General features: G+C 40.3%; 3 protein-coding genes across 8 annotated transcripts; 1 reads left to right on the top strand and 2 right to left on the bottom strand.

The window, feature by feature from the left end:
• Positions 1-3,884: 3,884 nt before the first annotated feature.
• ark2n (arkadia (rnf111) N-terminal like PKA signaling regulator 2n) lies at positions 3,885-17,196 on the bottom strand. 5 transcript variants are annotated; one of them, XM_086301098.1, is made up of 5 exons: positions 16,962-17,193; positions 15,239-16,147; positions 8,268-8,438; positions 7,719-7,830; positions 3,885-7,593 (listed from the first exon to the last, which is right to left on the bottom strand). In XM_086301098.1, the coding sequence occupies exons 2-5, from the start codon at positions 16,077-16,079 to the stop codon at positions 7,404-7,406; spliced, it is 1,314 nt and encodes a 437-aa protein (XP_086157224.1). In that variant the 5' UTR covers positions 16,080-16,147; positions 16,962-17,193; the 3' UTR covers positions 3,885-7,403. The 5 variants fall into 5 exon arrangements, with proteins under 5 accessions (XP_086157224.1, XP_086157225.1, XP_086157226.1 ...); XM_086301099.1 differs by having other exon boundaries at positions 15,239-16,144; XM_086301100.1 differs by lacking the exon at positions 16,962-17,193 and adding an exon at positions 16,751-16,888.
• Positions 17,197-17,880: 684 nt separating this feature from the next.
• Positions 17,881-22,792, top strand: atp5f1a (ATP synthase F1 subunit alpha). Of its 2 annotated transcripts, none has more exons than XM_086301095.1 (11): positions 17,881-18,035; positions 19,154-19,232; positions 19,411-19,580; positions 19,966-20,139; positions 20,465-20,631; positions 21,178-21,478; positions 21,573-21,797; positions 21,867-21,974; positions 22,069-22,213; positions 22,329-22,479; positions 22,566-22,792. In XM_086301095.1, exons 1-11 carry the CDS (start codon positions 17,976-17,978, stop codon positions 22,642-22,644), a joined length of 1,659 nt encoding a protein of 552 aa, XP_086157221.1. In that variant the 5' UTR covers positions 17,881-17,975; the 3' UTR covers positions 22,645-22,792. The 2 variants fall into 2 exon arrangements, with proteins under 2 accessions (XP_086157221.1, XP_086157222.1); XM_086301096.1 differs by having other exon boundaries at positions 17,980-18,035; positions 19,154-19,229; positions 19,407-19,580.
• Positions 22,793-23,587: 795 nt separating this feature from the next.
• hwa (huluwa) lies at positions 23,588-27,432 on the bottom strand. Its single transcript, XM_086302574.1, has 3 exons — positions 26,586-27,432; positions 25,779-25,974; positions 23,588-24,180 (listed from the first exon to the last, which is right to left on the bottom strand). Exons 1-3 carry the CDS (start codon positions 27,165-27,167, stop codon positions 24,014-24,016), a joined length of 945 nt encoding a protein of 314 aa, XP_086158700.1. The 5' UTR covers positions 27,168-27,432; the 3' UTR covers positions 23,588-24,013.
• Positions 27,433-27,508: the final 76 nt, after the last annotated feature.

The raw sequence follows: 27,508 nt of genomic DNA, 5'->3' as shown, positions 1-27,508 counted from the left end.
GTCTTCCTTGCCCCCCTCTCCCCTTTTAAAATAGGTTCAAGTTTTCATTACACTATGTTTTCGTTACACTTTTAAAATTGATGTGATACTACAGATAAATACTATACTGGCACAGTTAACAACACCAGTATTACCCAATATATGTATAAATTACAAAAACAGCAGCTGTATCCACAACAATAGTAATCAGCAGTTGCCCCAACTTGTCCCGATTATGCCTTTATATCAGGCATTTTCAATGCAGGACTTGAGATGATTCTGCTATATACATTACCTTCTTTACACGTAAGGCATAAATGTTGCATTGCAATGTAGTAGATTTATCATTTATTTAGTACATTTACATTTTTAAGTTCAAAGTTGCTTTCATGTATTGCAGATAGGGTATACTGAACTGAACAATGCAGGGATTTATATGAGATATGCCCTGAAAAGTATGAAAAGGTTTCTATTCAAAGGATCTAAGAGGATGGCAAGATAGGTGTCAGTGATACTCATAATAAGGAAAATCATATGTACATGGACCATGGGTAAAATAACATTTGAGAGTACAAATGTGATTATATTTAACACTCTGAAGGGTCTTTTCAGTAGCGTTACTCTTGATGCTTCAGGTATAGTTGGCTTAAAAGGGAAGAGAAAATAGCATTATGAAAATTACACTGGATTCAGTACCATACATGTATTGCTGGACTCATAATGGGCAGCTTGCAAAAAATTGATAAGGCAGACACAGTTGTTTGTTTGTTTTTCACTTGCACTTTTCAAACCTTGTCAAAGCCTCTTGCCTATATTACCCAAAAAGCTTAGCAGGTGGCAGTTCATTTAAAGAATCATTCAAAGTTAAGTCAGTAAAAGTGAGAACTTCCAGGACTGAAAAATTGAGTAAATTTAAAACTGCAAACACCATTAGCTTCAATATGGTACCTTCTTGTAAAAAGAAAAACAAACAAACAAACAACTTACTTTATTGTCCAATTTCATCACATCTGCTTTCAGTGAAATCATGAAAAATGTCAGTCTTCATCAACGCTGAAACAAGTACTGATGGCAGAGAGGAAGGATGTAACTTGCTTTAACAATTAAGGGCCAACAAGGGTGATTTGTGACAGCCAAATATTCACTGCCTGACAAGAAAAACAGCACAGGTTGTCTTACACAAAAGTGAAACAAAAGGTATTTACTGTTTTTGCTTTTTAGATTGGATTGAAGTGCTGTGATTGGTTGGGCCTAACCCTACCTATAGGGCAGCCAATGATTATGCATATGCAACTGAATTCTCTCATAAACAGAATTGAAAAAAGGAAAGATATATACTTGCATAGATTATTTGCCTTGACCTTTGTCAGACTCGATCATCAGGAAAATGTTGCTGAATGATCTTCTTGATGATCCGATACAGTTCAAGTAATACTTAACTCTTTGAATATTCGTGAATATATGTTGGCCAGATTTGTCATACAGCAGAACTTGTGAAAAAAGGGGCCTGTGTCCCAAAAACCTCACTGCCTGTAGTGTTAAGCCTGAAGGATGAAGGAACAGATGGGCCTGTGGAGGCTGAGGGGGTCACAAAACTCTTAGTCCCATATGTCCTCCAGTTCCCGTCATCTAATGCCTTAAGCCTGCTGTGAAACACAAAGAGCCTTTCACGATGCTTTACTATCACTGCTGCAATCAATTTCACACATCAAAACTGCCACTTTATTCCACACATTTATGTACATTTGAACACAAGCATTTATCAGGATAGCTGGCTGTAGTTGACGTATTAACAGAAGCAGCAGCTGAGCTCTCTTTCAGCAGAATCTGATGTAAAAATTGTGTCCTCACCAGAAATGAGACTTATTTCCACTCTTTATTTTTAGAAAGCCCTCTGGAGGTGGGCAGAGCGAGGACTGAACAAATGAAATGCCATTTTGAAGAAACTGGAGATAACTTGGAACAAAACATGTACAACACAAAAATCCTAAGTGGCATCATTTAGTGTAAAAGGACATCTGCAAGATGAAGCGCAATCATTTCTGGCTTTGAGAGTGAGCCAGCACATTCACTGCTCTGTGAGGCCACCGCTGCCCTGTGAAAATTAGCATACAGCTGATGTTCTGCCCCAAGGGTGGAAAGAGCTGGCTAAAGGGCTTTAGTTTTTCGTTAAAGGGCCCCGCAGACTGCATTGCTCCACTCCCTCATTGTCTTCTTCATGTGAACTCCATATGTCCCCCTAGTGGCAGGTGTTACAGGGTGACCTCTGACCTGGCATGCTACTTTGGTGGGTGAGGATGAACCTGCATTGTTCACAGTCAGGCAGCCGTCTAGACTGCTTGGCCACAGAATAAAATAAACAATGAGACATCTTGTTAAGTGCTATACCTATGGTGGCAGTTATACAGTACTAAGTCTTGTGACACCCTTTAAATATTTTGTTTCCAAGGAGCCAGACGCTTGTAATTTCTTTTAAAAGTGATCTTGAGCAATAGTTCTCCAGGCTTCTGAAGATCTGTTAAAGTGTCCTTGGACATTGTCTGCTTTTTCACTCATTTTCAATCCAGGCCTTGTACGTAACCATTTTGTTTGTTTGTTAAGTCACTTAACACTGACCTATCAATCATTCAAACACAATAAAGGATACTTAACTTGAAGGTTGAACTAGTGTTGTTGTTAAACCAGTTTTGTGGCAGACAACCTAGAAAGAACTTGAAGTTGTAAACACATAAATTGTTCCCATTTCTTTATTTGCATATAGGAAAACTGTCAGCTTGACGTGCGTAAAATTCGATTTCTGCACTAACAAGGCCATTTCCAAAAAGATATTAGCTTAAAACTTGGCAGATCTTGGTGTGGTGTGCAGTGTCTCCCTAAAACAAATTGAGGAAGCTCGACAAGTGGAGTACAAAAGAAGAAGCATCAGGGCTAAAAAAAAAATCTACAGCAGATAAGCAGCATCTGAAAGTCATGTCCTTTAGAAGTAAGATGGAGAGATTCATCTGGGCCTTCACTTCATCCATCTAATGTTCACTGAATCATAAATGGTCTTAATGGGGTCGCTATCAAGGAGTTATTCTTAAGGAAGAGAAACAGGCAGAAAGGTATGTTGAGGTATGCCAAATTACACAAGAACTGGACTGAAAACCAGTGGCAACACGTCTTATTATCATGAATATGTACCAAGGACGTCAGGGTAGAGGTACAGCAGTGAGTGTCAACAGTCATCTGTAAAACACAATGGAGTCATGGATTGGCCTCCCCAGAGCTTGGACCTCAAAATTATTGAAGCAGTGTGTGATCATCTTGACTGAGAGCAGAACAAAAGGCAGCCAACGTCCAAAGAGAGCTTTGAATGTTCTTCAAGAAGCCTGGAGAAGGATTCCTGGCTGTGTCGAAATATAAAGGCGGCCATACCAAATATTAATTTCAAGCTATTAGAACTGTACGAACTATTTGTCTTATATACTGTGTTTCATGTGTGCACGTTTCAGTAACTCACTTATATTGTTCCCTCTTACCTTATAGTTATATTTCATGATGAAAATGTAAAAGGAATGAGGGTTGGCTCGAGACTTGTGCACAGGACTCGACAGATAAGAACACTCAAACAACACTCACAGTAAGCAAGAATTCAGATCAGTCTTGCAATGACATGATTTAACATTTTTAGGGTGAACTGTTAAAAGTGAAATTCAAATCGCACTTTATGCTAAAGTTGTAAACATACCTGAAAGGCTGAAACGTGTCACCATCCTCGTCTCAGATTAATTACACCACTTTGGTCTGCCAGAAAAGGCAAAAATCTGTGACTGGTGTCAAAATCTTGACACCAGTCACAGCACACGAGCAAAAACTGCAAATATATGCTTGTAAAACACAGAAATAAATGACTTGACAAGAGCTCATTAAATAACGGTCCGTTTATTTAGTTTTAAAATAGTTTCTTTTTGTTCTACAGACATAATTTCAAGGAAGTCAGGGACTTGCAGAAGCAACAAAATAAACACTTCTGTTAAGTTAAAATACTGACAGCAAAACGGAGCAAAAACAGAAGAGTGAGGCTGAAATACCGGCAATCACGATAACATCGGAGATGAGGATGAAAGATGCCACCAAACATGCTATGTGCAACCAGCATCACTGCCGTGGTTTCTACCACACTTATATCACTAAAGACACAAGTGATGCCTCGCTAGCATTTCATAATAGTCCCACAGAAAAACAGCAAAATGGTTTTTGCAAGCTGAAGTGTTGTGGTACAGAGTTCTTACAGTGGTAGATGTATATAACAGAAAAAACTGGCCAAGTAAAACCAAATATATATTCAACAATATATTCAATTTGTAACTATATTCGATCTTTTCACAGCAAATTCACTGACTTCCAAATGAAGAGATTCAGATTCACATAGTAAATTTCTAAGAATAAATTGGGAAATAAACTGAGAACATAAGCTCCATATAGACTTTGGTTTAGATCGTTCAAATTTTATCTTTCTGTGACCAGCAGAAGTTAAAATAAATCTATAATTATCAAGCATCACTTAGGAAAGTGTATGTTATTAAATATGCAATTACAAGAAATGTGTTAAAATAGCCTGTAAAGCTATTGATTACATTTTTTTTAGCCAGCGTGGCTGCAGTACTGCATGAAGACAAAAGAAGACAGCAGGAAAGAGAGCAAGCAGGCCCTGAGGATCAGGGTTGAAAAACAAAAACAGAAAACAGTTTATACAATAATCATCTCATCTATAAATGCCCCATAACTCACACATTGGGCATAAACTCAACATCACTTTTACTCTTTTTCTATAGATATATATGTATAGATATATGTGTGTTTGTGAAATTAACATCTATTATTAAAATATTTATTGTTGCGATAGCAAAATCCGCTGCTTTGTAAGGTAAAAGAATAAGCTTTAAACCTTTCTAAAAGGAAATAGTGCACATTTCAAGGCATTCAGGCCATCTTGCTTTGCAGTATTCATTGGAAGATACAGTTCCTCAGTTATTATAAAGGGGTCCCCAGAGATTTAAAGGAGTTTGCATCCATTCAAGGTAAGCATGCAAACAATAAGTACAACCAGCCAGCACGGCAAGGACATACATTCACTGATAATTAAAGTCGCCCTTGGACACTCAGACACTGTAACAAAAGTGTGGCTTCCAATGCATCTTTGAAAACAAAAACAGCACTGTCGTAGTGTTTTGTAGCTTGGACTTTTTTTTTTTTTTTTGCTTATTTTCTTCCCAGGCTTCAAATCACAGGTGTGCAATTAATTTCCCCCAGGTGTCACATGACAAACTTGAATTCTTGTGGAGGGCCCAAAAAACAAGACACCCCTAACCAAAAATAAAAAGTTTTATTGTTCCTGTATTATAGTGGCAACAAACAAAAACTGAAATTTTAAATGAAGTGACTTCTTCAGAAATGTTTATTGGCATTCTGGTGATGAGTAAACATTAGATGAGAAGATCGATAACCTGACTGTGTGAAGCTAGCGGCCAGTTAGCTATGTAGAAAGAATAGAGACCAAGGAAACTGCAAGCATGCTCGTGTCCATCTACTTGACCTATTTATTTCTGACCATACTAAAGGTGGAGAAACCAACTCCCAAGTGTCTTAAACCTGTATTCTTTTTAACAGCCGGCAGCAGGTGACTCCTCTGGCTGCAAAAAGACTTCTGGTTGTGCGCGAGCCTATCGGAAAACAGCCGTTAACCTGCTTGCTCTGTAATCTCACTGAACACTTCCCTGATGACTTCATGGGCTCCATCACTAGTTTCAGGTCATACAGAATGAAACATGAAGCTCATTTTGTAATTTATGGTTTACATAAGGAGTATAAAAGGAGGATAAATGTTAATGACTCGTCAGTCAAAGACCAATGTGTACGCAGTGTCCGGGGTTTCACACTACAGCATGTAAAAAAAATTCTCTTTTATTTTTTAACTACTCATACTGATATACCATGTGTTAACTAGTAAATGCAAAGGAACTAGTATGTGGCTCTTGGAGAGAGTGTTTCCCTGATTTCTGTCGAGCGAATATAAATGGACTGCAGTCTTAGTTTTTATGTTTTGTCACCCACCTAAAACACCCATCACACAAACATGCATCCAGCACTATCACACAAACAGTCAGATGCAGATTACACATTAATGGGAAGATTCTGGAGTTCAAAATTTTGACCCTTTTGACATGTGGCTAGATGGAGCTAGGAAATCAAAAAACCCGACTCTCCAATTATGGGATGCCTCACTCTCTGTGTGGCTCTGAAGATTAAAGGTCTTCTACTGATTGGAAGATCAGTGATCCAATCCCTGGCTCTTCTTCATGTCGAAGGATCCTTGGGCAAGATATTGAATCCCGAGTTCCCATTAATGCATGCATGTGCGAGTGCTTAGGCATGGACAGAAAAAAAAGTGCTTGTATGAATGTGGGTGAAGGGAAAAGAGCGATAAATACAGTCCATTTACCACTCTACCTCAAGAACCACATCCACCTAGCTCTAAACTGCTTTATTTTTTTAAATAGATTTCTGTTACCAGTCTTCTCATCTAACTCTCTAAAAATAGTGAAAGTTTCCCTAAATATCCGATACTTCTTTTCAAATGAAGCAAAGCACTCACTGACAGCATCAGAGCATGGGTTGTACACCGTATAGTAAAACAATCTATAAAGGCAGACGGATCTAAATGCAAGTCCAGTGGCAAGACCTTTGAAAATGGGGGGGAAAAAATAGAAAATTACCCTTGACAGATACAAAGTAAACTTTGTCATTTATCTATGGTCTACTACTGTACAACAGAAAGTGTACAAGCTGCCATTCTGTTCTGACCTCAGGTGGCTGCAGATTTAAAAAAAAAAAAAAAAAAAAAAGCCAAATCAATTCTGAAAACATTTCATTCAAAGTCTGTAGTGAAGCAGGTTCACAGCCATCTCATGATACTGACCTGCTCTAAAGCAGCAACTTGAAATGTTCACTATACGGCTTGCAAGCACATGACACACTGCCTATATCTGGTATTGAAGGGTAACTGAGGTATTAAATGAAGGGAAGATATTGCTATCATTACCAGATAAATCATTCTTGTACATTTCCACCTTCACTTGAGGTGCTGTGCCATTTAGATGCAGCTAAAATTCATAGCTGACAAGCAAAGGTTCAGGGAATCACACCAGTTGAATGGCTTTGATACATGATTGTTCAACAGTAAAGTTAAAAACAAAAGAGTGCTTTGGAGCAGGAAGAGCCCACAAGCGGTTACAGGCGAGGCCACAACTCTAGAAAGGATTCAGTTTAGCTTTAACGTGGAGGACAGGCAAGATGGATGAGGAGCAGTTGGGAGGAAGAGGTGTGTAGGGAAAAAAAAGTCTTCAGTGTATACGTTGGGTTTTTTTTTTTTTTTTTTTTTATTAAAGTAGGTATTTGTGTCCGCCGTCCTCGTCCAGCGTGAGGTCCACCACTTCAGGAGGGGACACCCAGTTGGGCTGAGGGGAAACAGTAGTCCAGAGCTGTGATTGATTTGTGCTGTTTAACTGCTCTCCTGAGTTCTCTTTCCAGGAGGACAAACTCTTTATGACCCCCCCGCAAGGATGGGCGCATCTAGATTTGAAAAGGAAAGAAAAAAAAGAAGTAAAAAAAAAAAAAAAAAAAGTAAAAAGTTGAATTCAGTGGAGGGGTGGGCAGTAACAGTAGAATTTTACAGTTTCCCCACTGAAAGTCTTTACCGTGCTTTTTCTTGCACTCCGACTATTTCCACCTCACTGTCAGAGGAAACAATGTTAATCTGGCCCTTGTGCTGAGAGCTCTCCTTGTGCGACAGCTCTGCCTCCATGTGGCCTGAAACAAATGTAGAGGAACACAGTCATGCTTTGTGAGGAGGGCCGAAGCAGTAGAGCGCTTCAGACCTCGCTGACACGTGAAGACAGCAGCTGCTTTGACACAGACACACAAAAAACACAAACCCCAACACAAAACAGAGATGAAGCTGACAGTGGTGTTTGTAAAACTGACTGGACAGCATGGAGTGACACATTAGATGGCTGCCTTTATATTCATGTTCTGTCGGCTGCAAAAAAGGTCAAGACTTTTAGTAACATCAAATGCCAGCTGGCGGTGTGTGGGATAAAGAGTGCTTCAAAAGTGTCTTGCTGAGATTAATAAGACCGCCTCCTGCCACACGGCACATTTCAGCTTACTGATGACAACCCATGCCTTTAAAATGTCCTGCCTTCACTGAGAGGATTGGAATTTATTATACCGGGTTTGTAACTGACCTGAGGTAGAGCTCAGAGCTCTTATACACCCAGAGTGAGCTGCCATATCCTGGCCTCTGTGTGTTTTTAGCTCATGCTTTATCACCGTGGGCCGGACTGCCTCCACATTCATACTCTCGTGGTTAGAATCAGTGTCTGAAATATCATAGTGACCCACTACTGGAGGCCCGTCTGCAGAGAACAAAGAAAACACTTCATTATTCAAATCATGCCTGGGAATAGTGCGACTTCTGTTTGAATGAGAGACTGGACACTGCTTCCACAGACCCGCTAAGTCTTAGCATCTACAATAGACACAAGAAAACCCCCATTGGTCCCCCGTTTCCCCTGAAGTAAAGGTCTACATTAACTCTAAAATAAAACAATGCATTATACTCTTATAAATGATGGTTGTATTTGAAGCACATCAACAAACCTTTTGTTCTTTCCATTTATTGCTTTTTAAAATAACAGCCATTCACATAAAAACTACACTCGAGTACAGTCGTTACAAAACACATTTCAAAATAATCTTACTCAGTGAATGAAATGTAGTGGGGATAGTCAAAAAAACTAAACAAAACAAAGCCAAACAACAGGAGTGTAACTAGAAGAGCGGGAGCACATAATTGTTCTACCCTGTAAAAAGGAGTCCCTGGGAAAGAGAGAGAGAGACACACAGACACAGACAGACACACACTCTGCTATCCAGACATCTGTGGGTGTGTGAGAGGGGTTTTGTCTGGACAGCATGTACTGTGAGAGAACACTGCCTATGAATAGCTGATATAGGTAGATACTAGGGTTACCAAAGAAACCAAGCACTTGCCAATATAAAGGCCATGTATTAGAGATAGAAAAGCACTAATGTAGACCAGGTTAGTGTCTTTGGTAAACAATGGACTGTCCTTGCTGTTGTTTTTAATGCACATTTTGATTTCATGCACAGGCTCTCGTTACTGTGCTGACAAAACTGTTGATTTAAAAGTCATTCTAGTTTTAAGGAGTACAGGAGAGCTGACGCTGGATCTATTTAAATCCGTAATGGCAAAGGAACGCTTTACAAAACAAGCAATCTTCACACAACATGAAACCGTTAGGTCAAGGGAAAACAAGGAAAAAAAATATAGAGATAAAATGTCCCGTCAGTCACCGTTTATCAGCATAAGGAAAAGCTATAGCTTGCACACGTGCTGCTGATGTAAACTAATTTGGCCTTGCACATTCTATATACTAATATACTCGCATGCAAACAGGTGGGGGAAACACGTCGCTTAGCTTTAGGCTCTGTAAAAATGACAGTCATAGGGCTACATATACACATATAGAGAACACTTTTGAACATCTTAACTTTAAATATGATCAGGCCAAAGATTCCTTCATCAGTCTCTGTGATGGTTGTTAGCAGTATTTAGAAATAAGACCCAAATGGTCATCTACATCAGTGAAAACAGTGTGGGGGGGGAGGGGGGTTCAAGGAGGATTGTTTCCTCCCCCCTTTCAAAGACCACAGGATGTGAACCAGAAGGCCACTTGATCACATAGATCTCACTTTTTCTTTTCTTTTTTTAATTAGAAAAAAATCCGTAAACATTGCCATGCACCATACTGCAGCTGTATTACTGCTCTATATCTGCACGTTTGATGCCTGGGTTTTCAGTTTAAAGTCAAGATGCGAATACGCAGTGCCTGGTGGGGACACTGGATAAACTGGCAGACCAGTGCAAACAAAATTGAAGTAGACAAATACCCATTACTATAATATGACTGAAGATTTGAGGCCAATGCAGCCAATAGCCACAACAAAAGAACCCATGCCTTATATGATGTTATAAAATCTACACCTAAGCTACTAAAATAACCACAAGTTTTCTTTTCCAGATTCCTCAATCACTCGTTTCATGTTACTGCGCAAATGCAGTGCCAGCAGCAAATGTAACAGAAAGGCCTTTATTTAAAAATGTAAACACGTCTAATCCTTAATATAGATTTTTAAAAAAGCAAGAAATTGTGTGTGTTAGTATATTGTGTTTATATTTATAGGCATATCTATGTTTAAATGTTCTGTTAGTAAAGCTATGCCACCAAAATAAAGGTTGTCACAAGATTTTCCTGAACTGTTTACAAGCAAAGTGCAAACAGTTCAAGACAAACGGGGGGTATGCAGTGGTAAACCTGATTCTTAAGGAAACAGCACTATAATGCTTTACCCATCATGAGTTCAGAATGACAAGGCACATGCTATTACACAGCAGCACCCCACTTAACACTGCAATGATGGCTACCCATCATTATAGTTCATATGCTGAATGAAAGAAATAAAACAGTTACTCTGTATGTGTCAAAGAGGGTATTCAGCTGGTGCTGAAAAAAACGAAAGAAAGAAAGCAAAGCAATACAATAAGAGCCCTGACTCAGTCTATTGAGAAGCCATGTTTCCGTGTCACAGATGCTGCAGAAATCAAATAGGTGAGTTGAATTTTTCTCAGTGTCAAATCTCACAGTGATTCAGTGCCAGCACACATGCTGAGCCTCAGGGGCCCGTGCTACTAAGCAGGATTCCAAGCTAGTTTCAGGTTTTCAGGGTTCCCCCGCTTCCAAATTCAGTTCCTTCTGCGGGTACACTGCCACATTAGACCACACCAAAATACACGACCTCCTGAGTAGGTCATGTTCAACATAACAGATGAACGTATATAAAGCACCAACTACTGACCAATTGGTTGTCTTTTGTGAAGATCCTTTGGGCTGTACAGCACATGTACTGAGTGGGTTTTATTTCACTTATGCCTGTGAGCATTTGAGCCCATTTCTTCTTTCCATATGTCAAGACTCTTTAACTGATTAAATTCCAGTGCTTAGACCTTATAAAATTTGCAAGAATTTAAAAAAATATTTTACCCGATGTCATTCGATTTAACATTACCCGGGTTGTAGCTGAAACAACAGAGCTAAAATTATCTAAATAAACAACCACAGGTAACACATGAATTTGAAGAAATACATCATTGTAATTCAAGTTATATTTTCTTGTTTGTCAGTGATGGAGCATCATCACTAATGGGCCTTTTAGTAAATTGCACATTCACACAAAATGCAATTTTATGCCAATTTTTCCTCCTGGCTTTTTGCCTGGATTACATTTTTAATTTTCTTCATATCAGGATTACTGTTTGTTCTGACTTTAAGTGGCTATAGTCCCATAGTCTTTGCAGTTGGTCATCTGGTGCCACCATTACGCATGTTATGCGAAAATGCTCATAGCTGGGTTTAATTAAAACAAACAAACAAACAAACAAAAAAAAAGAAAGAACCCAACCGATTACCAGACTCCATGTGACTGTGTTTGCTAGGCTTAACAAAGCCATATAAAGAAGACATGTTAAACCTGCTTCATAGCACGGGCCCCTGGTCTGCACAGAGTCAAGTTCAAATGACCAGTTCAGGCCCAGCTGCTGCTGCTGGTGGTGTTTCTGTTTAGTGCCCTCACATCCTTGAACGGGTATACCCCATTGCTTTCTGCCTTAACTATCTCTACACTTGCCGAGATCAAAGTAAGAAACTGCGAGGGGTGAAGCAGAAGTGAAATCTAAACATTCAAGAGACCAGGGTCTGGAACACCTAGATTTCCATTCTGAGTGACAACTTCAGGGTGGATGTTGTTGTTGTTGTTTATAGGGGTGTGGGTGAGACTGTTGTTCTCTCGTGCCAACATGTAGGCAGCCATAGTCTCTGCAGACTCTGAAGATGGCAAAAATGAGCTTGGGGGGGAAGGCCGTGCCCCCTGTGAGGCCTGCTGCTGCCCTTCTGGGCCGTCACTCGAGCGCTTGGAAGAATCGTTGTCCGAGTCGAGGTGTGCAAGCTTTTCCATCCAGACGCGGAAGCGCTCCTCGGTCTGACGCTGCATCACAGCAAAGCGCGTCATGGCCTCCTCCAGAACGCTGCCGATGCCGTTCCTGTCCCACGAGCCGCTGTCCAGTAACCCATGAATCTGGGATCCCACTCTGGATCTCTCCGAAGCACGTCTGAAGCCAGCTTTAAAGACATTGAGGCCAAGCCATAAGAAAATACAGTAGCACTTTCATGCTTCGGAGGTGGACTTTTGCATTACAGAGAAAATGACAGTTTGTTTCAGGTAACGTGCAGATCGACTCTTTTCATGCTGATGGACTACATCATGCAGTTGTAGCACTCAAATCTGTGTGCGGGATGTAAAAAATGGCTGAAAACATTTCATGTCCTACAGATCCCTGAAGGAAGATAATTGGTGGTCTGAGGGTGACTGATCGAGTGATTTGGAAAAGGTTTAAGATTTTAAAGTAAATGCAACAACCCAAAGCAAAATAACTTCAAATCTGAGCCGCAAAAGCAACAGACATAACTAAGAGATAGACTTTATATAAACCAAAGTACCTTTACTAATACAAAAACAATTTATTACGGATCATCTATGAAACACAAGAAACTAAAATTTGATTTTAATGTAAAAATGCTACGGTAATAAAATACATCAAGCTATACGCTAAAGAACACAATCATGATCAAAAGATTATCCAACAGTAAACCGAGTGCTTCTCTTCCGTTGGGAGACCTTTAAACACCAGCCTGATAGGAGCTACTTCTGGAGAATTCAACTCACCCAAAAGATTTCTACAACATGTAAGCAAACTCACGGGGTCTAACGTGCATGCAATCGTTACAATCAGCGTTTGCCAATGAGTGTTTATTCCAGGTAGACACCTCTGGCCCACAGATTCGCAAAAAGCCATTCTCAATTAGATTTGTATATATTTGTATGCATTTACACTTTCAACAGGATGACAAGAACTCACGGGCTCATCTAAGGTGTTGCAAAATCATTTAAAGTATAGGAAAGCACCCAACTACATTTCTGACATGATTCACTGTAGGAGGAGTGAAGTGTGTGATGGGTCAGGACAAAAAGAATATTGAAACATTAAGGAATATTTAGTAAGGACAGAAATGCAGGAAATGCAATACTAAATGCCCAGCAGTTTTCATGTGAATGAAATACTTGCTAAACTCCCTCTAACAAAACAGACTAATTACTTATGAGGTTAGGCAATCTAGTGAAACACAACATTAGATATTGGATTTTATGTCCTTACTCATGTATAAGCCAGTATTTCTACAGCTTACTGACACCAGCAGTGACTGCAGAGTCTTGCAACTCAGTGAGATCATAGTATGTCTATTTAGAGCAAAGGCTGTGTATATTAATGGCTGACTTGTTGAACTGCAGAACTCACAGTAATGGTTACATTAACTCAACTCTTTTTTTACCACTCTGAGCTGGACAATGTTGATTAGACTCCCATAGCAAATCATCAGTAAGAAAGAGTTTCATGACAATGTTTAAGTCTCTTTCAGACATGGGATATGTCAGATTGCTTGCTTTACCATTCTGTTCCAGTCCTGGTTATCACTCATAAGACCCTTTTCCATCAATACCTACTCAGATCGACTCGGATCGACTGGTTTTCCATTACAATTTAGTACCTCCTAATGTGTGTGTGAACGACGCGATTAATATGTGACATGAACGCTACAACAAAGGTGGACGCCGAGGCAAAAATATACCTGCTACTCGGTCTGTGGCTTTTCGCCAGACTCAGGGACCACGGTTTTTTGTAGCCATTGTGATGCTACTGACCAGCTAATCAGTGGCATGCAGTCTGACGGCATCACATTTTAGTACCTGCTCGGATCACTGGAACCCCGGCTGAGCAAGTACGAAAAAGTACCAGGTACCAGGCAGGTACTATGACCTAACAGAAAACTCTGAAAACTGTGGCGAAACGTGCCGAGTCGATCCAAGTAGGTACTAATCGAAAAGGGGCTTTATATTGTTAATTATATTATTAATGTTGCTTAGTTGTTTAAAGCTTCATTGATATAACAGTGATGGGGAGAGCCATGGTATGTGTGTCTTATTTGCAGGATTTCTCCAGCCAATCAAAAAAAAAAAAAGAAAAGAAAAGAAAAAGCTTCCAAAGAGGTTTTGACCTACCACCAAAGAACCAAAGAAGAACAATCAGGTGATGAATCTATATTGAGACCATTTTTTAATGATCTTTAATTTACTTTAAGCTTTAAATATAATTTTATATACACTGTTGGTTTATAAAGTGCCAAACAAAGTGACAAGGATACTTTCAACTCTGAAGAAGTGTAATCTCCTTTTTTGAAGACTTTGTTTCCTCCTTCATCATCACAAGGACCAGGTTCTGTATGTGTGAGTGTTTGCTGTAGCAGCTCCCAAATACAGCATATAGACTGTGTGAGAGCAAATGAGCTTTATTCTGGGTTGGAAAAAGTGAAAATTCTTCATCATGGATGTCTTACCAAGACAAATGCTAAGAGAGATGTGCAAAGTTGCAATTTCATTAATGCAACTGCATATATTTTAGACTTGTGTCATACTGACAGTGATATGCAAATGCAGGTTGAACCTACAGCAGCTTCAGCCTGTAAGAGTGACGCTCTGTTGAGACTTCTAGATAAAACTGAACAGAATGATTGTCCAGCCAATGCATTCTAAGATGATGTCTGTCTGACTAAAAACGGTACATGTCTGAAAGGGGTAATGCTGTATTATGACTAGGTGCTGGTCCTCTAAACATATACTGTATACATCTAAAGACAACTTGAATGAATATAGACATGGATGGGAAAATAACTAAGGAAAAAAATGACAAAACAAACAAAGCAGCCCTGTTATTGATTTGATGTTAGGAAGGATTTGTACAGTTGTTGTATCAGTTTAATGATTTGGTTGACAATTTTTTTTAACTCATGCAGGCAGACTCTTATGTCTAACTGATCAGTAGTCAATACTTTCTTATGTTGTAAACCAGTACTAGTCTGCAATGTGAGTCAGAGATTTATATGAAATACTAAGTGGCTGCTAGTGGACAGTGATGGTAGTAGTACTGAGCTCTTAAGCATGCGTTGTAAACATCGGTTATTACCTGGAATATCTGTCTTGATTGTCTTGCTACCCCCTGAGGTGTCATCATCCTCATCCTCGGAGGAGCTGGTGCTGGAGTCACAAGTGAGCTCGCTGTCACTTGTACTGCTGTCCTGCAGCAGGTTGTACTTCTTCCGTGCTGCTGCCTCTCGTTTTTGCCTCAGCAGGCGCATTCGCTCCTTGTGTTTCTGACTGCGGTGACCTTTCACTTTTGAAAACTTGCCATTGGTTTGTTTTTCCTGGCCTCCTGCGGCTGCTATCATGGTGGGCTGGCAGCGGTTCTTCTTTGCAGCCATTGTATTTGGAGGCACCTCACTCTCTGAACGTGACCGTCGAGACTTCCTTCCCCCTGCAACTGTGGCAGATGCTTGCATTCCTCCTGCCTGCCCAGGATCACCTGTAGCTTCCATGCTGCCCTCTTCCTCTTCTCCTATGGGAGGAGCAGCACCTTCTTCCCCTGAGGAGAGTGTATCAGAGTCAGCCAGGTGGCCACTGGATGAAGGCGAGAGCATGCAGGGGTTCGAGGAGTCACTCTCGTAGATATGACGAGACACGGGTTTGTCACTTCCTGTTGAGGCATGCTGAGACTCTGGTGAGTCTCTGCGAAGCTCCTTCATCAAGCATGGCATGGACAGGAGACTCTGCTCACCTTCTGTATTCAAGGGGCTGTCCGCCTCCTTTTCCCTTGGGGGCGAACTGGTACTGGTAGTGGTTTCTGTTTTCAGATGCTCATCCTGCTCTGCTTGAACAGAAGCTGTGGCTGATTGAGCTTCATCAAGGCACTCTGAGGGGCACTCAGCATCTACAAATTCTTCTGCCTTTTCTGAGTCAGCCATCTTCATGCTAGTTGAGCCCAGCGGCCAAAGGTCCAACAAGCATGGACCAATGTCCCTGGACAGGACCTCACCTGCTGGAGGAAACGAAGCATCACAAACTTTAGTTAAACAATCTAAACAAACTTGAAAGACAATAACAATTGTTTTTAAACCTTAATTCTTTTAAACAAAACAATTACTTTTACAAAAGAATTATATGAAAAAAAACACAACTTAAAATAAATATCTTGCATGACACATAAATTCTTTACTACAATATTTATTTGGAAATATTTAGGAGACTGAATAATTAACAATTATTACTATAACCGTAAAGTTCTTAAATCAAAGCTATACCCTATACTAAAATAAATAAAAGTGGAATATTATAGTTTACTACTTCTTCCTTTCTAATCCAATTACTGCTTTAAGTATAAAAGCACACAGACACGTTAAATGTCGGACAATATTTGGCCAGAATATGTTTTTAACGGTATTACTAGAAGGTGCTAAGCATCTGCTTTAGTTTTAGATTTCACAGACAGCGAAAACGACCCTTTTAAACAAAGGTTTAAACCCATTAAAGTACCCGTGTAAACTACAGGATGTTTATTTGTTCCCGGATAAATTACTTCAGTTAGTTGTGTCAAGGGCTAGCTGGAACTAGCACACCCTTTTAGCTGCACAGTGAAGCTAACCTCGGTCATAACCTTAAGATTCCCAAACTTGGCGACAGGCAGACGTGGAAAAAATATTCACGTTGCAAGATAGCGGCCTATCATTAGCCTAAAAATGGAAGCGCTACGAATCCAGCCAGAGCTGTAACAAGCAGGATAATGTCAGCAGCTATCAGTCAAAAGCGATAACCAACTTAGCCTTTAAAATAGCACTCGGCTAGTTACAACTTACCGCAGAGTTACTTATATTCTTCTTTTCCAAGTGTCACACTCGACATCTTCAGTAACGTGCAACCTCTCTGATATGTGATATGTAAACTGTGCACCGCTGAATGCACTTGACTTATTTACAACTTGGAAGAATTTGAATGTGTTTTGACGCAGAAGACTCGCAGCTCCGCGAGCCCTGTTTAGCAGTTAGCTGTATGTTTTTTTTTTAAATGTCTCCATCGCTCACAAAGCTACGTGCGCCACTTCCGGTATGCGCTACTTAGACGAGCGCCCCCTATTGTTCGGAAATCAGCACTTCTTCTTCTATCGGCTTCTTTCCCCAAAGGGGGTCGCCACAGCGGATCATCTGCCTCCATCTTACACTATTCCGAGCACCATCTCTGTCACCCCCACCCCTCGCCCTCTTTCTCTCTCTTTCCATATATCCGCATTATTCCTTAGGTTAATGATCTGTGGAGGAGTAAGCCACATGTATGTTAAAGTGTTCGCAGAAAGGAAACTGTTATATGTCATAAAAATGGCCTTCATATATTTATGTATATGTATATATGTGTTTCTGTTTTGTTTTTTGTTTTTTTTTGTGTTTTGTTTTTTTTTTTTTTTTTGTTTGGTTTCTTATTCAACCTTTTCGAGATGTTGTTGCACTAATGTTGTCTCCCAACGAGAGATTGTAATATGTGCATAAATTTAATTAAAGTATGAAAAAAAAAAAAAGATCTGTGGAGGAGCCACAGGAGCCATCTTTTAAAAAACATAAAAATTAAACTGAAGTACAGTCAGTATCCAAATGATTTTATTTTACTGTGATCTATACAGCTACCGACACACTTTTTAAAGGGAACCCGAAGAAATACAACAAAATAAAGTAAAAAAAAAATAAAAACTACAAAAAGTCTGGAGAGTGGTTTATTTTGAAGTACTTCCGGGTTGCGGTGACCTCTCTACAATTTGCTGCCGTGTCCGCCATCCTTCTCTCTCCTCTCCAGGAGCAGGACAGACCTCGTAGGACACCAACATGCTGTCAGTTCGCGTCGCAGCGGCTCTCGCCCGCAACCTGCCCCGCAGGGCTGGATTGGTAAGCACCTCTACTTCTATATGTGACGTTTTTGTTCACTTCTTTAAGGAAAAACAAGAATTTATTCGCACAAAACCATGGCGGCTGTTGTGCGCGCGCACGTCTTTGCATCGGAGGGCACTGGGCCCTTCACAGTGCCAGTCACTGTTGCTAACATGTTTGTAGTTGACAGACAGCAAAACCCAACTTGAGGAGTCGATAAATGAAAAAAAAAAAAGCAAACGCTGGTCCACGTGTTGCACTGCTAGGCGAGTGTCAGTGGAAATGACAAAGCTGTAACTTGGTGTTGAAGGTCAGGTTTGGCCCCTTCGGTATGACAGCTTTAGTCATAATGTATTTATCAAGCAAGCTTTGTACAGTTCTTTCAGTACATAAAGCAACATTATGGTAGACATTTCACTGTTCTGGATGGATATTATAGACTCGATCTGTACCAGTCATCGGTTGAGATTGTCCTATGACTCTATGACCTGAAACCTTTTATATACAGTTTGTCATACTTAGAACCAGCCCAACCTTTTATAAAATTTTAATATAGCTGCTGTGATTAAATGACACGGTAATGCATGGTGCAGTAGTTCATGTGTATTCTGTATGTAGCTTTTTAAATATTATTTCTGCTTGTCACCTCTGTGACTCAGGGGGCTATAGGTGATTTAAATCCAGTGGCAGTGACACCTAAAACAAGTCCAGTCTGTAATCTTTACTTTGGTCACTTATTTTTTTTTGCTGTGTTTTCTGTATTTTCACAATAATTGGTGTTGAGTTGACGGTTGGTAGAAAGGTTCCCTAGCAGCTGGGGATTTTATTAAGTTTATCATCTACTTTTTTATAGACAAAACATTAGACATTTCAAAATTAACAGCACAACAAATCTCAAAAATTATCATACAATGTAATTAATAATGAAAGACGGGGGTTTCATTATTATTTTTTATAATGTTCATTTGGAACGATTTATTCCATGATTGACATCATGACCTCTTTAATTTTAGTTTGCCTAATAAGCTGCCAGTTTATATTTGGTTAGACTGTTTTTAAATAATTAATGATTGAAAACTGCTGTATTTCCAGCCTGGATAAAACTAATTCTTTCGCTCTTTCTTGATGTGATAAAGGTATCAAAGAATGTTGCTGCGGCTTGTGTAGGAGCCAAGAATCTACACACCTCTAGCCCATGGCTGCAGAAAAAAACAGGTCAGTGTTTTGGGAAGTCTGCTTCAGCCTAGAATCTAAGAAATGAATTATTTTGGAACATTTCTCCCCAGCAATGTTTGAGGAAGAACCACTATGTAAAGATCTCACAATATCTGTCTTAATTAGTTTCATAGAACTTTATTAACCCTGAAATGTAAACACTCATTATACATTACAGGCACTGCTGAGGTCTCATCAATTCTGGAGGAGAAAATCATGGGAGCTGATACCAGTGCTGATTTGGAGGAGACTGGTCGCGTACTGTCTATTGGTGATGGTATTGCCAGAGTGTACGGTCTTAGGAACGTGCAGGCTGAGGAGATGGTGGAGTTCTCCTCTGGTCTTAAGGTGACTATCTAAGTCTTACATAATGACCTTGTTTAAATACCATGAGTGAATAAAAATATTTAAACAGTTTCTAGATCATTTTAAGTCAAAGGTGTTTGGAGAATGATAGATTTTTACTTTAGCAGCAAAGAATATCTGTAAGCCACTGGGTAAGCATACTGCCTCAAGTTTAAATCCCAGGTTAATGTGTTGTTCCTTGAAATGATAACCTCTGATAATAAGTGGATCTGTTGGCAGAAAATTGAGTTAAAGATGTGGTTTTGATTAGTCTTTACCCACATACTGTCCTTTAAAATGGATTATTAAACACAGTGGTTGTTCAAGTACTTTGCATGGTAAATTCATGCAAACAAAGGTAATAATGGTTATTTGTTCTCCTACCCAGGGTATGTCTCTGAACTTGGAGCCTGACAACGTTGGTGTCGTAGTGTTTGGTAATGACAAGCTGATCAAAGAGGGCGACATCGTCAAAAGAACAGGCGCTATCGTTGATGTGCCTGTAGGCGAGGAGCTCCTGGGTCGCGTTGTGGACGCTCTTGGAAATGCCATCGATGGAAAGGTACCTGTCAGAAAACCAAGAGAGTCTTGTTTTCCAGATTCTAAATTAATTGCGTCATTGCTTATTCTAGCCGAACAGCACTTGAAACTTCAAATATTATAGTTTATGATCACATGGTTAAATGTAGAGTGTTAGGTATGTTTGATAAATGATTGAAACTGCTGTTTAATAATCTATTAGTAAACTGAGGAGTTGGTTCATTAACTTTCAACTAAATTTCAATATGTGTAAAGAGATTTTTGTTCACCCAATTTTGCTTGGCCTTTGGCTTTGTGGAGTTGATTGATGGTACACTTGATGGTTTTATACATCATTTTCTCCACAGGGCCCTCTGGGCTCCAAGGTTCGCAGGCGTGTGGGACTGAAAGCTCCTGGTATCATCCCCCGTATCTCTGTGAGGGAGCCCATGCAGACCGGCATCAAAGCTGTGGACAGTTTGGTCCCCATAGGTCGTGGACAGCGTGAGCTCATCATTGGAGACAGACAGACTGGGTAAGAGGCTCAAAGTGAATAGCTGAATACGACAGAGTATTTGATGGGATTTCCAGTCCCTTTTAAGTGCTTCTACAGTAGTGGAAGTGACGCTTCCAAAGAAGGGGTCACAGATACCCTATTATTATAATAAGTTGTTGTTGTGTTTTTTAGCACTTGACCATTATTTTTTTCACAGACAAGTTTTTTTTGTTACTTCATAAATGACATTTTAAACTCATTAGTTCATATTAGGCTAAGTTCTGCCAGCTTTGTTTCATGTTTCGTTGCAGATATGATGTCTCATGAAGCATCTGATTGTTTTTTGTCAGATGGGAAACCAAATGTGCAAAATAATTCCATATATCTACATGAGCTTACATCACTGTGAACAAGGTGTCATTTTTGTATGCTGGAAGCTAGGATTTCTATTGTGTTTATGAATAATGGATTAGAAATACACTCTTTATAATATAATACACTTTTTTTAGACTGTTAGATCTTCTAAAACTGTTCTAAGCACAAAAATGTGAACTGGTGGTTTGTGTATCCTCATTTGTCTTGCAGAAAAACTGCCATTGCCATTGACACAATCATCAACCAGAAGCGCTTCAACGATGGGACTGATGAGAAGAAGAAGCTCTATTGCATTTATGTTGCTATTGGCCAGAAGAGGTCCACAGTGGCTCAGCTGGTGAAGAGGCTCACTGATGCCGATGCCATGAAGTACACCATAGTGGTGTCAGCTACAGCTTCTGATGCTGCTCCACTGCAGTACTTGGCTCCCTACTCTGGCTGCTCCATGGGAGAGTACTTCAGAGACAATGGAAAGCACGCCCTGATCATCTATGACGATCTCTCCAAGCAGGTGAGTTTATTTGGTCTCATGCTACAGAGCGTTTTTTAACACAAGCGTAAAAAACTGTGTTTAAAGTCTGTGTCTGGTTCTTGCTTTCCTGCAGGCTGTCGCTTACCGTCAGATGTCCCTGCTGCTCCGTCGTCCCCCCGGGCGTGAGGCTTACCCAGGAGACGTTTTCTACCTGCATTCCCGTCTGCTGGAGAGAGCTGCTAAAATGAACGACAACTTCGGCGGTGGCTCCCTCACAGCCCTTCCTGTTATTGAGACACAGGCTGGTGATGTGTCAGCCTACATTCCAACTAATGTCATCTCCATCACAGATGGACAGGTCAGTGAGTTGCCTTCCCTCATTTTAATTTGGATCCTCAGCCACCATTAAATATGTTTTCTCCCGCAGATCTTCTTGGAGACTGAGCTGTTTTACAAGGGTATTCGTCCAGCTATCAATGTCGGTCTTTCTGTGTCACGTGTCGGATCTGCTGCCCAGACCAGGGCCATGAAACAGGTTGGTCTTTCAGTCTTGCCTAGTTCTAGTCTCTCAACTGATTTTTGTGCTGGGAGTCTTTCACATTAACTTCATTTTTCCTGTCCATCATCAGGTGGCTGGTACCATGAAGCTGGAGCTTGCCCAGTACCGTGAGGTGGCTGCCTTTGCTCAGTTTGGTTCTGATCTGGATGCTGCCACTCAGCAGCTGCTGAACCGTGGCGTCCGTCTGACTGAGCTGCTTAAGCAGGGACAGTACTGTGAGTATTTGCTGTTTGTATAGAAAATGATGCATCCATATTTTAAAAAAAAAAATAGAATTTATCCATTCTGCAGTTGTCTTACTTACTGTGCCCATGAACTTCCATCTTTCAGCTCCAATGGCTATTGAAGAACAGGTAGCAGTCATTTATGCTGGTGTGAGGGGACACTTGGACAAAATGGAGCCAAGCAAGATCACCAAGTTTGAGAAGGCGTTCCTGCAGCACATACTGAGCCAGCACCAGGACCTGCTGGCAAATATTAAGTGAGTTTAACATTTCTAAAGCAGTAGCAGATTCTTTATTTTTAATGCATTGGTTACAATACATCTCAATCTGTTCTTCATTGCAGGGCTGATGGCAAAATCTCTGAGGCATCCGATGCCAAGCTCAAACAAATTGTGTTGAATTTCCTCTCCAGCTTTGAGTAAAGTGGTGCTTTTTGGTCTGGTTGTTTTCATGTTTGCATAGTTCAGTGTCAGTTATACTTTCTATGAACTTAAAAAAAACAAACTCAAAGGGCACTTGATCTTTAAATGTATAGATTTCTCTGAACAGAGAATAAAGTATTCCACCTAACTCTGACTCAGTTTCCTTTTTTGTTTTTACAGTACTGCTGTTATGTGGAGCTTTTGTATTTTCCCAGTTGCCTATTCTTTAATCATTTACATGTAAGCATTGAGCTAAAGCATTTATTTAAAACTGTAGCAGAAAAAGAACTGCTGCAGTTGTATATCCCTCAAATTTCAAAAGACCAGCAATGCAAATAGTTCTCATTTGTATTCATATGATCATACACTCAAACTTTGTTTCAGTGCCAGGAAATGCATAATTCAGCTTTTTATCAGGTCAGACTCATTATTTGAGCTCAGTTCTTTAAAGTTTCCAAACACTGTTTAAGACAAACTTCCTAGAAACTGGAAGTAAATGGTTGATGAGGATGATCGTCTTGTCGTTGTAACCATATCTCAGCCTAGATCAGTTGTATTAGAGGATAAACATCTAGAGCTCATTGTAAAGTTTTCTAAAGGTTCATCGCATGTGCTGTAGTTGAAGCTTCTTTTAAGATCAAGGCTTGAAGACCTTAAACAGAAAGGAACTGTTTAAATTTTCTGTGACTGAGCAAGATGCATTAATACATACAGCCTGTATTCTGAAAACTGCAAGTTTACTTGAACCACATTGCAGCACTGTTTATGAATACCATTCAAGCCAGTGTCCTTTTATTCTGTGTTATTAATCTACTGCAAAGACTCGGCTGCCTTTTTATTTAGACATTTTTAAAAATAAGCACAATCCCATCACAAACCATATCACCAAGCGCGCCCTCTGCTGGTCAGGAGAGGCAACTGGAACATGCCGAAACAAAGTATGTAAACATGAAGTTGTTTTTTTTATTATAAAGATTAACAATTTCATCAATAGGTACTTTATTATATTTTACTACAGATCAAAGTGAATCAAAGAATTTCAAATCAACTGTGAAACTGATTGTTATGAAAATGTTTGTGATACTTAGAACCAGCCCACTGGGCCAGTGCATGTGAAACTGAGATGAATTAACTAACATCAGTGAAGCGTGTTATCAGTGCACTGACAACATTTGATAGTAACTGAAGTCAAAGTGAAGAAGAACATAGTCTGAACAGGTTCTGTGGAAGAGTGAGTTTTACAACAACAAAAACTATGTCAGTTTGTATAAAGTGTTAAATAGTGTTAATGAGACAAAGAAATTCTAAAAAAAACAAACTTAATGGAATAAATACATGATACACATTAATAAACATTAAAAGTACAAATTTACACCCAGTACTGTTTCATGTGGATTGCAGGTCTGTGATGTTTATGTTTGGGTATATTATTCTGTTTGACATAGCAGGGGTCATAATAATCCCACTCCAGAGCTGAAGCCAGCACTCCGTTGGACAGGCCGTCACTGTCTGCAGACAGAATCCGCAGGGAGACCCCTGAAAGGAATTGCATTTCCACTTTAGAGGTTTATTGGATCAAAGGTTGTACTTTGCTGCACAGTCTGTTTTCAGTGATTGCAAACTGGAGGATTCATATCACACAAACTTTGGATTTTTATGTGCATGAATTACACTCCGATATCTTTTCTTCGTCTGCGGTCAAATTCTATGTGGACATTCTTCATAGTGAAAGGTCAACAAGAAGAAAACTTTCTAATCTTTCCAAGAATTTAGTGTAGATATTACTGTCCGTGATCACTAGTCTACAGATTTCTGCAATTATTAAAGCAATTATTCACACTTAGACACTTCATTAGGTATATCTAACTAGTTCTGGATAGGACTGCCTTAATTCTTCACGGCATAGATTCAACAGAGTGCTGGAAAGATTCCTCAGAGATTTTGATCATTATTGGCATAGTAGTGTCATACGGTTGCTGCAGATTTCATGCCTAAGGTGCTACTGATTTGGATTAAGTGCATGTAGATTTCAGGTGATTACAGTGAATTCATCGCCATGCTCACAAAACCAGTTTCAGATGATTTGAGCTTTGTGATATGGCACGTTATCCTGCTGGAAATAGTCAGTAGAAGATGGGCACACTTTGTTCATAAAGGGATGGACACGGTCAGCAACAACACTCAGACAGTCTGTGGCATTTAAAAGTTTGCCAGTATCCCTCACACCATTGTACCACCAGCCTGCAATGCTGATACAAATCATGGTTTATGCAGCACATTCTTACGCTACCATCTGAATGTCACAGCAGAAATCGACCAGGCAACATTTTTCCGCTCTTCCTTTGTCCGATTTTGGAGAATCTCTGAGAACTGTGGCCTCAGTTTTCCTTAGTTGCCACTCCTAAAGAGTGGCACCCAGTGTGGTCTTCTGCTGCTGTAGGCCATCTGCTTAAAGGTTTGATATGTTATGCCTTAGAGATGCTCTTCTGCATTTCTTATTTGTATCAAGCGGTTATTTGACTTACTGCACTCTACCCATTCTCCTCTGACCTCCAGCATTAATAAGCCAGTTTCACTCAGAGAGCTGCCCCTGACTGGATGTTTTCTCTTTTTCAGATCATCCTCTGTAAACACTCAAGATGTTTGTGTGGGGAAAAAAATAAAAAATAGAAAAATAACAGAAGATCAACAACTTCTAAAACATCCTGGCACTAACAACCACACAATGTTCAAAGCCAATTAAATCACCTTTCTTCCCCAAGCAAATGCTCAGTTTGAACTTCAGCAGGCTGTCTTGGCCATGCTTGCCAAGAGTTGCTGCTATGTAATTGGCTAGTCTTTGTATTTCTGAGCAGCTGACAGATGTACCTGACAAATTTGCCAGTGAGTGTACGCATAAAAATCATGGGTCAGTTTCCTGACCATTTCTGGGCTACAATCAAAATTTAATATGCCAACATTTTCTTATTTGTCTAGAAACTGGTGGATTTAATTTAAGAGTACTTTCAGTCAGGAATAAAATGTGTTTTCAAAATAAATGCAAGCCCCATTTCATGTATGGATCAACATCAGTTATTGAAGACATTTGTATACAGTGAAGTTGTTGTAGTGGTGATCATTGTGAGGGGAAGTACCTGCACTTGCTCCAAAATCACTATCCAGTCCAGGACCCGCTGCAGACGCGTTCAGACAGGACGCCTCTGAATGCAGGTTGGTGTACTCGCACTCCATGTCTATCTTGTCAACCCTGCACCCTGCAACACCTGGGTCCACACCTGGCAGCATCTCATAAGTACTGCTCCTCCGAATCAGACCCACAAATTCGGTCTCCTGCAGAAAACAAAGGGATACAAAAAGCTGCTCATAAGAACACGATCTACTGCACACACACACACACACTTCAAGGATTAACATCTTCCAGTGATAAACTGCATCACATCACACTTCATTCAAGATAAAATTAGACTTATTTCTTCTATATGCCAAAATACTTGCAAATATATTTTGCAACATCTAAAATAACCCCAAAAGATCTTAAACGTGCAGGCAAACTATATAGCAGATAGATTACCACCAAACCAGTGCTGCCCAGGGCTTTGGACTCCACACAACCTTCAGAGATTCCTTGTGTAACAACTTTCTTTGGTATATTTTTATTTTACAGATAGTTTATTTGGTAACATCAGAGCATGCAACACAAAAGCAGTTACTAATGGGAGGGTTTTGCTGCTTCTAGTGAGGCCTTAAACTTCTCTTTGCATTTGTACTTAATTCAGCTACCACACACAGGAAACCTGTGCACACAATGAGCGGTAACAAGGGGGTTAACGGGCCCTAAATTGGGTTAATTAAGCCAGTTGCGCAGTTTGAAGTATTTGCGACTCAACGTTTAATACTTTGTCAAAAAAAAAAAAAAATTGGGGAAAAACCCAATTACTCACCATAGGAGTGTTTGGAGGAACAAGGTTCACTCTGGTTTCAGTCCCTGAATCGTGCGGTAAAACTTGTGCACTCCTGCGCCAGCCTGTTTTGCTGAGGCTGTAGGTCCGTGAGCTGGAGGCCAGGTTTAGTCTCGGGGTAAAACAAGCTTCTGGAGAGGTTGCCCGGATGGTGCTCGGCGCTCTCTGAGACCCTGAACCTGTAGCGCCATCTGGCCTCAGAAGCCGGATCCTGTGATCCAGACCGATCCTTTCCCTGGAAGAAGCTCTGGAAGAAGTAACGGGATGAGGGAGCACGGGCTCTGATAGCGATAAATACGCTCTCCGCCCGTCTTGGCGCAAAGGAAACGCCACATCGGACAGTCTGACTCTCTGAGGAGACCGCAAAAGCATCTCCTCCATGCGTTCTGGCCACAGACTGATTTTCTTCTTTGACAGGATCAGTAACTTGTAACCCAGCAAGAGGCAGTTCAGCAGAAGCAGAACGACCACGCAGGGAACGAGCAAGAGAACGACTAAGGTCAGACTCGTCACAGGGTTCCCTTCAGTCAGACTGGATGCTGTGGTTTCACTTACTTGCGACATTTCATTCCTAAACACATGGAGGCTGAATTTCGGAAAACTTCAGATTACAGGTCGTCTGTCTTTACACAGGTGGCTCGATCTCTTAAATCAATGTGGACTGTCTTTTTTTTGTTTGCCAGTATTTTCTATCTGATGCCATCCTGCATCTCAAATGTATGCAGCCTCCAAATATGAGTGTTGTCCTTAATCATTCTTGTCTCCATCACTGTAGGCATGCGCTCTCACTGCTATCAGAGCACTGGCTTTATTTGACAGGACTGTGCAGCGCTCAGTTGGCCGCCACATAAATTACAGACCAACAGGTGTGCCTTATTGTGTGCAGGATGATGTTAGGACTGGCC

Source organism: Aulonocara sp. 'chitande type north' Nkhata Bay, linkage group LG7 (assembly GCF_057382095.1).
Source record: "Aulonocara sp. 'chitande type north' Nkhata Bay isolate Kocher_YH1m ecotype deep benthic linkage group LG7, A_spYH_male_GT1.1, whole genome shotgun sequence".
Taxonomy (NCBI): Eukaryota; Metazoa; Chordata; class Actinopteri; order Cichliformes; family Cichlidae; genus Aulonocara; species Aulonocara sp. 'chitande type north' Nkhata Bay.
Note: the sequence above shows the minus strand (reverse complement) of the source record. Positions and strands in the feature narration are given on the sequence as shown.

Excerpts from the sequence above, each read along its gene's own strand:
- atp5f1a (XM_086301095.1), top strand. The coding sequence starts at position 17,976 with ATGCTGTCAGTTCGCGTCGCAGCGGCTCTCGCCCGCAACCTGCCCCGC. Across the intron at positions 20,632-21,177 it reads ATTGGAGACAGACAGACTGG|AAAAACTGCCATTGCCATTG; the intron begins GTAAGAGGCTCA and ends TTTGTCTTGCAG. Across the intron at positions 21,479-21,572 it reads ATGACGATCTCTCCAAGCAG|GCTGTCGCTTACCGTCAGAT; the intron begins GTGAGTTTATTT and ends GCTTTCCTGCAG.
- ark2n (XM_086301098.1), bottom strand. The coding sequence starts at position 16,079 with ATGAAGATGGCTGACTCAGAAAAGGCAGAAGAATTTGTAGATGCTGAG. Across the intron at positions 8,439-15,238 it reads AATCAAGACAGATATTCCAG|ACGGGCCTCCAGTAGTGGGT; the intron begins GTAATAACCGAT and ends TGTTCTCTGCAG. Across the intron at positions 7,594-7,718 it reads GGAGTGCAAGAAAAAGCACG|ATGCGCCCATCCTTGCGGGG; the intron begins GTAAAGACTTTC and ends TTTCAAATCTAG.
- hwa (XM_086302574.1), bottom strand. The coding sequence starts at position 27,167 with ATGTCGCAAGTAAGTGAAACCACAGCATCCAGTCTGACTGAAGGGAAC. Across the intron at positions 25,975-26,585 it reads TTCCTCCAAACACTCCTATG|GAGACCGAATTTGTGGGTCT; the intron begins GTGAGTAATTGG and ends TGTTTTCTGCAG. Across the intron at positions 24,181-25,778 it reads TGATTTTGGAGCAAGTGCAG|GGGTCTCCCTGCGGATTCTG; the intron begins GTACTTCCCCTC and ends AATTCCTTTCAG.